This window comes from Salmo salar, chromosome 04, assembly GCF_965601325.2.
Source record: "Salmo salar chromosome 04, fSalSal1, whole genome shotgun sequence".
Taxonomy (NCBI): domain Eukaryota; kingdom Metazoa; phylum Chordata; class Actinopteri; order Salmoniformes; family Salmonidae; genus Salmo; species Salmo salar.
This window is the reverse complement of record NC_138294.1, coordinates 93,447,641-93,462,368: the sequence shown is the minus strand read 5'-3', so window position 1 is coordinate 93,462,368 and position 14,728 is coordinate 93,447,641. Positions and strand designations below refer to the sequence as shown.

At 42.5% G+C, this 14,728-nt stretch overlaps 1 protein-coding gene across 1 annotated transcript; it reads left to right on the top strand.

Moving 5' to 3' along the window:
* The first annotated feature begins 3,903 nt into the window (after positions 1–3,903).
* LOC106591684 (GTPase IMAP family member 7) lies at positions 3,904–13,620 on the top strand. The gene is made up of 3 exons (XM_014182909.3): positions 3,904–4,044; positions 10,261–10,867; positions 11,076–13,620. The coding sequence occupies exons 2-3, from the start codon at positions 10,291–10,293 to the stop codon at positions 11,912–11,914; spliced, it is 1,416 nt and encodes a 471-aa protein (XP_014038384.2). The 5' UTR covers positions 3,904–4,044; positions 10,261–10,290; the 3' UTR covers positions 11,915–13,620.
* The last annotated feature ends 1,108 nt before the right edge of the window (positions 13,621–14,728 follow it).

Here is a 14,728-nt window from a genome sequence, read left to right as displayed (position 1 = left end):
CAATATGGGAATGTTTGTATTGTAAAAATCATTCATGTAAGTATGGTTTACTGTACTGGTATGTATATATTGTTTTTAGGGTATACTTTTTTCCTATCCTGTATTTTGTAAATATATGACTATAATGAGGACCACATTGGTTATAACTGTTTTATAATGTTGGAGCACAAGTTTATTGTTGCACATTGTCTCTTTATACCAAAATACAAATGAATAAAACTTACAAAATAAAACAGACAAGTTACTCTGTACTGTGTATCGGTTCATTATTACATGTTATTACTTTTCTATTAATCTATTGTCTTGTTCTCTGCGTTGTTGGGAAGAGCCCGTAAGTTTTAACATTTCAATGTTAGTCTGTTGTTTTACGAAGCAATTAAAATGTGATTTGATTTGAAACCTTTCGCTTTTAACTCGGTGCTGAGATGATGCAGAATTATACTGGCCTATCGGTCATTATCGTTAATAATCATTATCGTTAATAATCATTATCGTTAATAATGAACATTGATCCCCAGAGGTGAATCTGATCCTGTATCTATTCAGGCCTACTGGCTAATGTCAGTTCACTAGCACGGGTGCCAGTCTGTTTCTACTGTCTTGCCAATTCCTTATTGAATTGCCATGTTTTTTTTTTACCAGCATGTCACATGTGCATGAGCAACTAGGGGAAAAATAAATCCTAGACTACCTTTACTCCACACAGAGATGCATATAAAGCTCTCCCCCAAGATGCGATCTCCCCCGCCCTCCATTTGGCAATTCTGACCATAATTCTATCCTCCTGATTCCTGCTTACAAGCAAAAACTAAAGCAGGAAGTACCAGTGACTCACTCAATATGGAAGTGGTCAGATGACGCGGATGCTATGCTACAGGACTGTTTTGCTGCACAGACTGGAAAATGTTCTGGGATTCATCCAATGGCATTGAGGAATACACCACCTCAGTCATTGGCTTCATCAGTAAGTGCATCGATGAAGTCATCCCCACAGTGGACTGTACGTACATATCCCAACCAGAAGCCATGGATTACAGGCAACATCCGCGCCAAGCTAAAGGCTAGAGCTGCCGCTTTCTAGGAGCGGGAGACTAATCCGGACGCTTCTAAGAAATCCCGTTATGCCCTCAGACGAACCATCAACCAGGCAAAGCGTCAATACAGGATTAAGATTGAATCCTACTACACCGGCTCTGACGCTCTTCGGATGTGGCAGGGCTTGAAAACTATTACAGACCACAAAGGGAAACCCAGCAGCGAGCTGCCCAGTGACGCGAGTCTACCAGACGAGCTAAATGCCTTTTATGCTCGCTTCAAGGCTGAAGCATGCACGAGAGCACCAGCTGTTCTGGATGACTGTGTGATAACTCTCTCGGTAGCCGATGTGAACAAAACCTTTAAACAGGTCAACGTTCACAAAGCCACTGGGCCAGACGGATTACCAGAACATGTACTCAAAGCAGGGTTTCCGGGATGATGGTGTTGATGTGAGCCATGACCAGCTTTTCAAAGCACTTCATGGCTACCGACGTGAGTGCTACGGGGCGGTAATCATTTAGGAAGGTTACCTTCACTTCCTTGGGCACAGGGACTATGGTGGTCTGCTTGAAACATTTAGGTATTACAGACTCGGTCAGGGAGAGGTTGAAAATGTCAGTGAAGACACTTGACAGATGATCCGCACATGCTTTGAACAGGAATATGTAGTGGGAGAGGTGTGGTTGGGAGAGGGAATCTAGTATTAGTGAACTTTTACAACCTGTGTAAGAGACTAGAGTTGACGGCCCTTGGGAAGGTAGAAGGTCAAGATAGAAGACATGGGTAATATAGTGTGAGGATTTTAATGCTCATAGTACGCTCTGGGGAGAGTTATGGACGGATGTAAACGGACAAGTGTTGGAGGAACTGCTGGATGAGAAAGGGCTTGTGAGTCTTAATTATGGTCCAGGGAACCAGGATTGACCCAGTAACTGGAAATGAATCTGCTCTGGATCTTACTTTGATCTCAAGTTCAATGGCAGGCAGATGTAGTTGGGAGGATTTGGAGGAATCTGCAGTGGCTAGTGATCAGTATTCTATCATGTCTACTGTACGAATGTGGGTGGAAGAGAGAGAGGGTCAGAGGAGAACATCCGGGGGTCCTGGATCAGAGAGAGATTGTGGGGGATACATTGAATGGCCATTTTACATTGGCTGAGACGAAGAGAGCGTTAGCTAAAGGTGGGGTAACATCTCCTGGGAAGGATGAGATGTGTTACATCATGATGGCTCATCTCAGTTACACTGCAATGTGGAAAGTATTGGGCCTTTACAATAAGGTGAGAAGGGAAACGGCCTGGAAGTTGTAAGCAGGTGGTTGTGGTGCCTGAAACCAGGGAAAGGCCCTCGGGAGTGGGGGGCTTCAAGTTTTCAGTTGAGAAAACACAGATTGTGTTTTTTTTCTAGAAGGAAGGTTGGGGAGGAAATATACTTGAAGTTGTATGGAAGGAATCTGGAGAGGGTGGGAGGGGTTTAGGAGAGGGTGGGGAGGGGTTTGGAGAGGGTGGGAGGGGTTTGGAGAGGGTGGGAGGGGTTTGGAGAGGGTGGGAGGGGTTAGGAGAGGGTGGGAGGGGTTTTGAGAGGTGGGAGGGGTTTAGAGAGGTGGGAGGGGTTTAGGAGAGGGTGGGAGGGGTTTAGGAGAGGATGGGAGGGGTTAGGAGAGGGTGGGAGGGGTTTAGGCGATGGTGGGAGGGGTTTAGGAGAGGGTGGGAGGGGTTATGAGAGGGTGGGAGGGGTTTAGGCGAGGGTGGGAGGGGTTTAGGCGAGGGTGGGAGGGGTTTAGGTGAGGGCGGGAGGGGTTATGAGAGGGTGGGAGGGGTTTAGGAGAGGGTGGGAGGGGTTAGGAGAGGGTGGGAGGGTTTAGGTTCCTGGGGGTCTGGTTTGATGCTCAAAGGACACGGGTGGAGCATATTAACAGAGTAGTTGTCAAAGGAAAAATAATATTGAATGTGATGCGTTGCTTGTCAGGAATGGAGTGGGGGGCCAGATAGAATGGTATTGAACATGACATATAGGCCAGATAGAATGGTATTGAACATGACATATATAGCGCTGTTAAGGTCATCAATGAACTATGGAAGTATAGCATGTGGATCAGCAGCTCAGACATCTTTAAAAAGCTAGATGTTATCCAGACCCAAGCCCTAAGAATAAGTTGTGGAGCACTCAGGACCTCTCCGGGGGCAGCGATGCAGGTAGAGCTGGGAGAGATGCCGTTATAGCTAAGACAACAGCTAGCCATGACATATTGGGTAAATCTACAGGGACATAAGGTTACACATCCTACAAAAGAAAAAGTGCTCCTAGAGTGCTGGGAACATGAACGAAATCTGAATACAAGCTTTAGGGTGGATAGGTAATGGCATGGCGAGAGAGATGGGGTTGTTTGGGAGGGAGTTTAGCCCCTCTGTGGTTCTTCCTGCTATCCCACCTTGGTTTCTCCCTCAGCCAGTGATAGATCTAGGGTTGCTTGAGAGGGTAAGAGATGTTGAGGAAGGAGTAGATTCAGTTGTAAGTGAACATTTAAGAACACAATACTATGTTTTCTTGAATATATTCACAAATGGATCTAAGGACCCTAAAACAGGGAGGACAGGAGCAGCTGTTAGTGTCCCTGAGTTTAAGATAGCAGTGACAAAAAGAGCAACAGATCATTTATCTGTTTACACAATGGAGTTGATGGCCTTACTATAGGCTGCAGAGTGGGTGGAGGAAGTGAGGCCAGACAGGGTAGTCATCTGCTCTGACTCCTGTGCAGCACCTTAAATTAATGTGTGTCTCAGAGTCCTTCCCCGTCTCTGGTCCACACTCCAGTCCAGTTGGTGGCGGTAATGTACCCTATAGTTGGTTGCCAAGAAGAAGAAGTAAAAGAAAAAGGAGGAAGTCTCTTGCGCAGTTGTTCTATAACAGTCACAACCGAAAGTAGGTTATATGGATAACCGAAAAACCAGACCTTATTGTAGATTGTTAAATCTTTCTGTCTAAAACACATACGTCAGATGAAAGGTAAGTGTAAAGATGTTATTCAAAGATAATTTAATCATTAGCTGCTTGGCCTATCATTAGTGAGTGACTCTTTTTCATAATCACATGCAGTATAATTCGAGAGAGAGTTTATCAAGTTGTGACTGTAGTTCACAATATGTCTCATTGGGCATTCAATGTGGATCATATTTACATTGTAGTTCACTCGGAGATGTTAGTAAGCGCTCGACGCGGGTTTTGTCTCTTGGGGAAGTCAGGAAGGAAGAGAAAGATAATACAAAAAGACATTTGCAATTTGAAGGAAGTGGTAAATTGCTGAGGTCGTTGGGTTGCTCCTGAGGAAATAGCCTACAATTCTCTTTTCACCTAACCTTCATGACCAAAGGTAAAGTTGGTTTTATATTCACACATTCAACAGACATTCAACAGACATTCAACAGACATTCAACAGACATTCGCCAAAAGCCATTTAAAACTGTATAAATCAATAACTAATTCACCCTTTGTTACAGAAACATCAAACTATGTATGATTTATTCTATAAATGTGTACTTTTACAACCTTTGTTTTGAGGAAAAATTCCAGTTTTGATTTGATAGAAATACATAATTTCAAATATTGCATTTTAAAGATGAAGAAATTAATAACTAATTCAGTGGTTGTCTCAGAAAAAAAGTGAAAATATGCATTTATTTGTAATAACTTTAAAGAAATAATTTCATGTGCAATTTGTTCTATATGAAATTAGACAAGTTTACATAAAGTTGTACAATGTTTACAATCTTAAATTGTATGCCAAATCAATGTCTTAATTTTTAGTGCAACAGTTCACCATTTTAAAGTAGTTACACGGCACAACAGTCATTTATATATACGTCTCTAATTTAACAACAAAGAGGCCCCTTCCAATCATTTTCTATTTTGACTTTGTTGAAGTCCTTCTTTGTCATCCCCAGACAAGCTGAATTTTACAAGATGGCGTAGCAGTGCAGACATGTTTTGTTCATCCTCTCGTCTACTTTTGTATTTTTCGTCCTTTTTTTGTATATATTTCAATTTTAATTTCAACCTGCCTCACCCAATGTGATATGGAACCGCTATTTAAAAAAAAATGTTGGACCTTACAGCCAGAACCACCTAGCCATCAGCAGCTAGCCATCAGCAGCTAACCAGCTAATTAGCTACTAGCTATTTAGTCATTGTTAGCCGCTGCTAGCGGCCTTTACCTTCTGCACAGATCCCAGCCCTTTTTTAGCCTGGATAATACCTGCCAGCCTACCAGTATTGGACTGTCTCTCCACTACAACGCCGGATTCCTGCAATAAACCCTGGACCATTAGTCCTGATCATCACAGCTAGCTAGCTGCCACCGAGTGACCCAGTATCGAAGCTAGCCCTGAGCCAGGCCCACCTCCCGGCCTACTCAGTTGCTCCACCCAAACACGGCTAGAATCCACTACTCCACCGGATCCTTGCCGTAAGCTCTGGACCTTGGCACCGGATCACTGCTGCTACTGAGTGGCTATAGTGGCTAAAGCCCCTGCCCCGAAGCTAGCACCAGTTAGCCGTGAGCCAGGCGAATCTCCCGGCTAGCAAACTAAATTACTACAACTACAATACCTCTTTCGCCATCTGGCTTGGATCCTTTGTCGACACGACGCCCCACCACACCACCACGACTGGTCTGCCGAAGAATACTCCATCTGCTGTGCCTTCAACCGGCCTCTGTCGGATGTCGCTTCTACGAGCCACGGGCTGCTAACTTTAAACTCCGTGTCCCCCGTGTGCTTGCGTAGCAATGACTACTTCGCGGCTTCCCTGTTCCATCTATTGCTGTTCACTATGATCACTTGGCTACATAGCTGATGCCTGCTGGACTGTTCATTTATCATGGTACTCCCCTTTCTTTAATTTTTGTTTCTGTCGGCCCCAGCCCCGAACTCAGGCCCTGTGTGTAGTTATCCGACCCTCTCTGCCCATTCATCACCATTTTACCTGTTGTTGTTGTCTTAGCTAATTAGCTGTTGTTGTCTTACCCGTTGTTGTCTTAGCTAACTCTCCCAATCAACACCTGTGATTGCTTTATGCCTCGCTTTATGTCTCTCTCAAATGTCAATATGCCTTGTATACTGTTGTATAGTCCCACTGTACATGCCTTAGATACCTCCTTTGTCCCACCTCCCACACATGCGGTGACCTCACCCAGTATAACCAGCATGTCCAGAGATGCAACCTCTCTTATCATCACTCAGTGCCTGGGCTTACCTCCACTGTACCCGCACCCCACCATACCCCTGTCTGCACATTATGCCCTGGATCTATTCTACCATGCCCAGAAATCTGCTCCTTTTATTCTTTGTCCCCAACGCTCTAGACGACCAGTTTTGATAGCCTTTAGCCGTACCCTCATCCTACTCCTCCTCTGTTCCTCGGGTGATGTGGAGGTAAACCCAGGCCCTGTGTGTCCTCAGGCGCTCTCATTTGTTGTTTTTGTTATGTGATCAAAAAAAGCCTTGGTTTCATGCATGTCAACATCAGAAGCCTCCTCCCTAAGTTTGTTTTACTCACTGCTTTAGCACACTCCGCCAACCCTGATGTCCTTGCCGTGTCTGAATCCTGGTTTAGGAAGGCCACCAAAAATTCTGAGATTTCCATACCCAACTACAACATTTTTCACCAAGATAGAACTGCCAAAGGGGGAGGAGTTAGCCTGCAAAGTTCTGTCATACTTTCCAGGTCTATGCCCAAACACTTCTAATTAAAAAAATGTATCTCTCCAGAAATAAGTCTCTCACTGTTGCCGCCTGTTATCGACCCCCCCCCCCCCCCCTCTGCTCCCAGCTGTGCCTTGGACACCATATGTGAATTGATCGCCCCCCATCTAGCTTCAGAGGTCGTTCTGTTAGGTGACCTAAACTGGGATATGCTTAACACCCCGGCAATCCTCCAATCTAAGATAGATGCCCTCAATCTCACACAAATCATCAAGGAACCCACCAGGTACAACCCTAAATCCGTAAACATGGGCACCCTCATAGACATTATCCTGACCAACTTGACCTCCAAATACACCTCTGCTGTTTTCAATCAGGATCTCAGCGATCACTGCCTCATTGCCTGTATCTATGGCTCCGCGGTCAAATGACCACCCAAAAACGCACCCAAAAACACTTCTGCGAGCAGGCCTTTCTAATCGAAGTTAGAAAGGCAAGTTATTTGGATTTTTACGAATTATCTTTTAAAGGCAGGGTCCTGAAGAAGGGACGTTTTCTTTTTTTGCCGAGTTGAGTTCTTTCTGCAATGTGAATTGATAGGTAATACCTCTGTAGGTGACGTAGTTTCTCCACTGGTAGAATGGGTATAATGTGGTAGTTGCACACCTCCCTGCTGAATTATGTAGAGCTGATTTGGCCCAGTTGATGTTTAAAAAAAAAAAAAAAAAAAAAAAACAAGAGCAAATAGCATAGTGACAGCCTGGTTGAAGTCCTAGTTTTTAATGGTTAGTGCCAGTAGGTGGCAGAGGGATTTACACACAGTTCAGAGGTTAATCATAATGTTTACAGACAGATTATTCTACTTATAATTCACTGTATCACAATTCTAGTGGGTCAGAAGAAAATTCCAGAAAATGATGTTATGGCTTTAGAAGCTTCGGACAGGCTAATTGACATCATTTGAGTCAATTGGAGGTGTACCTGTGGATATATTTCAAGGCCTACGTTCAAACTCAGTGCCTCTCTGCTTGACATCATGGGAAAATCAAAAGAAATCAGCCAAGACCTCAGAAAAAAATTGTAGACCTCCACAAGTCTGCTTCATCCTTGTGAGCAATTTCCAAACGCCTGAAGGTACCATGTTCATCTGTACAAACAATAGTACGCAAGTATAAACACCATGGGACCACGCAGCCGTCATACCGCTCAGGAAGGAGACGTGTTTGTTATCTCTAGGAGACAGTACTTTGGTGCGAAAAGTGCAAATCAATCCCAGAACAACAGCAAAGGACCTTGTGAAGATGCTGGAGGAAACCGGTACAAAAGTATCTATATCCACAGTAAAATGAGTCCTATATCGACGTAACCTGAAAGGCCGCTCAGCAAGGAAGAAGCCACTGCTCCAAAATCGGCATAAAAAAAAACAGACTACAGTTGGTGACAAAGATCGTAGTTTTTGGAGAAATGTCCTCTGGTCTGATGAAACAAAAATAGAACTGTTTGGCCATAATGACCATTGTTATGTTTAGAGGAAAAAGGGAGAGGCTTGCAAGCTGAAGAATACCATCCCAACCGTGAAGCACGGGGGTGGCAGCATCATGTTGTTGGGGTGCTTTGCTGCAGGTGGGACTGGTGCACTTCACAAAATAGATGGCATCATGAGGATGGAAAATTATGTGGATATATTGACGCAACATCTCAAGACATCAGTCAGGAAGTTAAAGCTTGGTTGCAAATGGGTCTTCTAAGTGGACAATGACCCCAAGCATACTTCCAAAGTTGTGGCAAAATTCCTTAAGGACAAAGTCAAGGTATTGGAGTGGCCATCACAAAGCCCTGAAATCGATCCCAAAGAAAATTTGTGGGCAGAACTAAAAAATTGTATGCGAGCAAGGAGGCCTACAAACCTGACTCCATTACACCAGCTCTGTCAGGAGGAATGGGCCAAAATTCACCCAACTTATTGTGGGAAGCTTGTGGAAGGCTACCCGAAGTGTTTGACCCAAGTTAAACAATTTAAAGGCAATGCTACCAAATACTAATTGAGTGTATGTAAACGTCTGACCCACTGGAAATGTGATGAAAGAAATAAAAGCTGAAATGAATCACTCTCTACTATCATTCTGACATTTCACATTCTTAAACTGAAGTGGTGATCCTAACTGACCTAAAACAGGGAATTGTTACTAGGATTAAATGTCAGGAATTGTGAAAAACTGAGTTTAAATATATTTGGCTAAGGTGTATGTAAACTTCCGACTTCAACTGTATGTATGTTATGGTTCAGTTTTATTTCCATGTTGGTCCTCTTGATCCATCCACCTGTCTTCTTTGTTAGTTTGTTAGTCAGGCCTGTCGCCTTCATCCTGTAGTTTTTCCCTGTAATCTAATTTAATATGACTGAAGGTGCAGAATTTTTATGCCAGGCTCCATCTAATAGGGTATAACAGATTGGTTAGAACTTTGACCACACGCCCTCTAGACGGACTACTACTATCAAATCAAAACAGGAATTTTTATTCAAAACAAAAGTTGTAAAAAGTATGCTAGACATTTATAGAATAAATATATATAATACATAGTTTGATGTTTCTGAGACAAACGGTGAATTCGTTATTGATATTTAACATTTTTGGCGACTGTCTGGAAGTGTTAATATAGAACCAACATTACCGCGAACTACACACTGTTTTTTTTATTTTTTATTTTTTTAAGCAAAAATGTAATCTGTAGGCAATAACGTGCTTTTCATTTTCGACATCAGACCTGCTTCATTCTCACTTAAAACATATGTTTTGTGTTTTAATAGGCTAATTTACACATTCTGTTTAACGTTAACATCGACTCCAACGTGTTCTTGCAATTTGTGGTCTGACAATTCAGACTGTCATATGATAATTTATCAAAAAAAGTTTGGGATTTAGTTAACTATTTTTTCCAAAGTAACTTTAGTTTAAAGGGGCAATCAGCAGTTGCTACATCCCATTTTTGGATGTATACATTAATGATTTGTACCCATTGATTCTTGAAGAATACTGTATAACTTTATAAATGCCTCATGAGCTTAGTTCAACTGTCGCACCCCATCAGAACCCAAAATATAAGTTTGTTTTTTATTACAATGTTTGTAAACAAACTACATGTAAACAAACACTATATAGCCTCAAAACATGGTTAAAACTGTAATTTTGATATGATGGATGGTCAATCATTGCATCCATAGCTCTATGAATTTGAGGTGTTTCATTTCTGCAGCCCCGTCCCTCAGCTCTTAACAACAACAAAACATGGCTGGGTGGCCATGTTGTTGTTGTTGTTGTTTGAATCCCAGATGGAGACTATCCGTGGGAAATCATTCGTTTTTTCCTCCCCATTTTCATTGATAGATCGATATGGAAAATCCTACTTTATTCTCTTCAGATGAACAAACAAACAATATTTTTCACAGTTCATTCAGCAAACCTCATCAATGACTCACCTCCACCTGCTGAAGGTGCTTAACGCTTGTTGTTGTTTTCTATAGTGATCCTCGGGACATCTTAAGACGAAAGTGATGGCTGAGTCAAGAATGGCAGAGTCACCAGACCTTAGGATTGTCCTGTTGGGCAAGACAGGCGTTGGGAAGAGTGCATCAGGGAACACCATCCTGGGAAGTAAAGCGTTTCTATCCAAACGGAGTTTAGTCTCTGTGACAAAAGAATGTGCAGAAGAAATGTGCATAATTAATGATCGTAAAATCTCTGTGGTGGACACTGTGGGTATTTTCAGTACCAACAGCTCTGATGGACTGATTGAGGCAGAGTGCAAGATGGCCATGGAATCTCCTGTCCCCTGTGTTTTCCTTGTGATAATTAAAGTGGACAGGTTCACAAATGAAGAGAAACAAGCTGTGGAGAGAATTGAAGACATAGTTGGTAAAGATGGAATGAAAAGAAGCTGTATCCTTTTGACGCATGGTGACATGGCAGAAGAGCTGACAGTGGATGAAATGATTCGAGAAGAAGGAGCTGAAGACTTCCGTGAAGCAGTGATGACATTTCAGGGGAGGTGCCATCTGTTCAACAATAAGATTGAGAGTCGTGATCAGGTTTACAAACTTCTGACCAAACTAGAAGCACTCCAAAAGACTGGTAAGTACTGGAATATGTTGTTGCTGTAGAAACTGTTGTCAAATACAAGCGGGTTGAAGTATGTTGAAGTATGTATTCCATTTGAAAAAAGAAAATAACATCTGGGGAAATGTCTTGTTGTAATTGAGACAATTGTCAGTATCAGTCGTTCAATTAACTCAACTTGTTTTTTTTTATTTTATTTTACAAATTTCCTTTCCTTCATCAGCTTCCAACATGAATTCAGAAAACACCACGGAAAGCTCACCTGAGAGAAGAATTGTGTTGCTGGGCAGAAGTGGAGTTGGGAAGAGTGCATCGGGGAACACCATTTTGGGTCTGAGAAGATCAGAGCAGTTCAGGTCTGACTGTAGCTTTAACTCAGTAACAGAAAACAGTGAGGCCAAATCAGCACTAGTGGCAGGAAGGGAAGTCAAGGTGATAGACACACCTGGCCTCTCCAAGGGGAAACGCACTCCTCAGCATGTGTTTAATGAGATGATGAAGAGTTGCCTGCTCGCTGAAGAGGGGCTGCATGCTTTTGTCTTAGTGGTTGAGCTGGGCAGGTTTGAAAAGAACGATGATGAGATAATTTACTTACTCAAAAAGGCATTTGGTAAGGAGGCTTTGAAATATGCAGTGGTTCTTTTCACACATGGTGATAAACTCAGCAGCCAAAACATTGAACAAAATATACAGGAAAACAAGGATCTTAAAACTCTTGTGGAAATGTGTGGTGGCAGATACTGTATCTTCAACAACAAATCCAGGAACAACGAACGGCAGGTTAGGGAGTTGTTTACGAAGGTAGATGAAATGGTACAAGTCAATGGTGGCACAGCCTATGTTGGTGAGATTGTCGGCAAAGCGCGCGCTATCATGCGAGAACTAAAAGATAACGATACAAATTACAGCGATAGGCTGAGAACTGCCTGGGAACTCTTATGCGACTTGGTGGACTTCATCTGGGAAGTAATTAGCGAATCTTTTACAAGTTTTTTGACAAAAGTACGCAAACTTCCTCACAAACCTGCCCACAATTACAGCCATCTTTCACAACCACTCTAATTTACTGGTCATTTTAAACATCTGGAAACATTTACAGACAATTGAGAATAATATTTTAAATATTATTTTCGAGGTGCCCATGTTGTTGATACTTGTTATTAGTGGATAGAACATCCACTAAGTTACTTATAATAATCTTCAATAAGAATTGTACAAATTTCTCAAGCAAGCGTTTTGCTGCAGGACTAGACTATCGGGGCAGTTGTAATCGGAGGGATTAGATGGGGAGAAGGATGCAACTGAACAAACGATCACACGCTAATGTGTAAGGATGAATGACGTCACACATCCGTCAAATAATCTGTCTCATTTAACAGAGTGCCAAGGTGTTTTTCGTCTCATTTTGTAGTTCACAGAATCCAGATGTGTTTTACTTTTTTTTAATTGTGTTTGGTTTGTCTTTTATCGTTCGAATTATACTGAACAAATATATAAACGCAACATGTAAAGTGTTGGTCTCATGTTTCAAGAGCTCAAATAAAAGATCCCAGAAATGGTCCGTACACACAAAAAGCTTATTGCTCTAAAATGCACAAATTAGTTTGCATCCCTGTTAGTGAGCATTTCTCCAGCCTAAGGCTGGCCATCGTTCATAAATATACACACACCAAATAAATAACGGCCCATTTTAATGTCAGGTAAAAGTGTTATTGTAACTATTGTAAAACAAATGTCCTGTACAGATGGGAAATTGTTTTTGTATTCACTGTCCAGTAAAGGCTCAAATAGCCTCTGCTCTCTCCTTTACAGTTCTGAGAATATGCAGAACTTGTCTGGGAAGCCTTTCGTTTGTCCTGGGATAATGTTTTGAACTCCTATTTTCATTTAACCTTTATTTTGACAGGGAGTCATGCTGAGACCAAGGTCTCCCTTACAGAGGAGCCCTGTATACACCTCAATACTCACCTCAATACTCACCTCAATACTCACCTCAATACTCACCTCAATACTCACCTCAATACACACCTCAATACACACCTCAATATTCACCTCAATTCTAAATTCAATACTCACCTCGATACTCACCTCGATACTCACCTCGATACTCACCTCAATTCTAAATTCAATATTCACCTCGATACTCACCTCAATACTCACCTCAATACTCACCTCAATATACACCTCAATACTCACCTCAATACTCACCTCAATACACACCTCAATACACACCTCGATATTCACCTCAATTCTAAATTCAATATTCACCTCGATACTCACCTCAATACTCACCTCAATATTCACCTCAAATCTCACCTCAATACTCACCTCAATTCTAAATTCAATACTCACCTCAATACTCACAGTGAAACACGAAAAGCAAAACACAATCATAGAAAACAAACACATGCTTCAGTAAAAAGGTGGTTGATATATTTGAGTTGTATATGATCACAATTGGCCCAGCGTCGTCCTGGTTTGGCCGGGGTAGGCCGTCGTTGTAAATAAGAATTTGTTCTGAACTGACTTGCCGAGTTAAATATAGGTTAAATAAAGGTTAAATAAAATAAACATTTAAACTTTAAGAATATTATGAGATTTTTTTTGTTCAGTTTCTAATTTGTTTATGTATGTAGGCCTTATTTTATAATTTTTATCTTTCTAAATGTAATTTACTGTATCTCACTGTTTCTTGCATTTTTAAATACATTATATTACATGTTAAACAGCAAAAGGTTTATGAAATAATAAAATACCTCTTTCTCTCACCAAGCGCTTCTGTGTTTGAAGTTAGCAAGAGATCTTCAGATTCCTGATTGTTGCATTCCAAAGTCCTGGCTGGCTGGCTGGCTGGCTGGCTGGCTGGCTGGCTGGCTGGCTGGCTGGCTGGCTGGCTGGCTGGCTGGCTGGCTGCATTCGGTGAGAGAGAGCCAGCCAGCCAGGTTTTTCTTGACCTTTTATCTGTGGGTCGGCTCTACCTTCTGAGGGTTCCCCTTGCTTCTGGGAATTGTAGTTTTGGCAGTCGGCCATTTTGTGATCTGTAGTTCTGATCGGGGTGGCCATTTTAGTGATCGGGCAGAGCCCGTTTATTAGTTCTGCCCTCACATATCTGCCATTTATCACTCGACCCCCTTCTTTGCCACACAATAAACAGATACCTTTATTTACTTAAGTATTCAGACCCTTTGCTATGAGACTCCAGCTCAAGTGCATCCTGTTTCCATTGATCATCCTTGAGATGTTTCTACAACTTGATTGGAATCCACCTGTGGTAAATTCAATTAATTGGACATGATTTGGAAAGGCACACACCTGTCTAGTCCAGGACTAACACAACAGGGACAGGAAGATAGGCCAGGACTAACACAACAGGGACAGGAAGATAGGCCAGGACTAACACAACAGGGACAGGAAGATAGGCCAGGACTAACACAACAGGGACAGGAAGATAGGCCAGGACTAACACAACAGGGACAGGAAGATAGGCCAGGACTAACACAACAGGGACAGGAAGATAGGCCAGGACTAACACAACAGGGACAGGAAGATAGGCCAGGACTAACACAACAGGGACAGGAAGATAGGCCAGGACTAACACAACAGGGACAGGAAGATAGGCCAGGACTAACACAACAGGGACAGGAAGATAGGCCAGGACTAACACATCAGGGACAGGAAGATAGGCCAGGACTAATGGGACAGGGAAAGGAAGATAGGCCAGGACTAATGGGACAGGGACAGGAAGATAGGCCAGGACTAACGGGACAGGGACAGGAAGATAGGCCAGGACTAATACATCAGGGACAGGAAGATAGGCCAGGACTAACACAACAGGGACAGGAAGATAGGCCAGGACTAATGGGACAGGAAGATAGG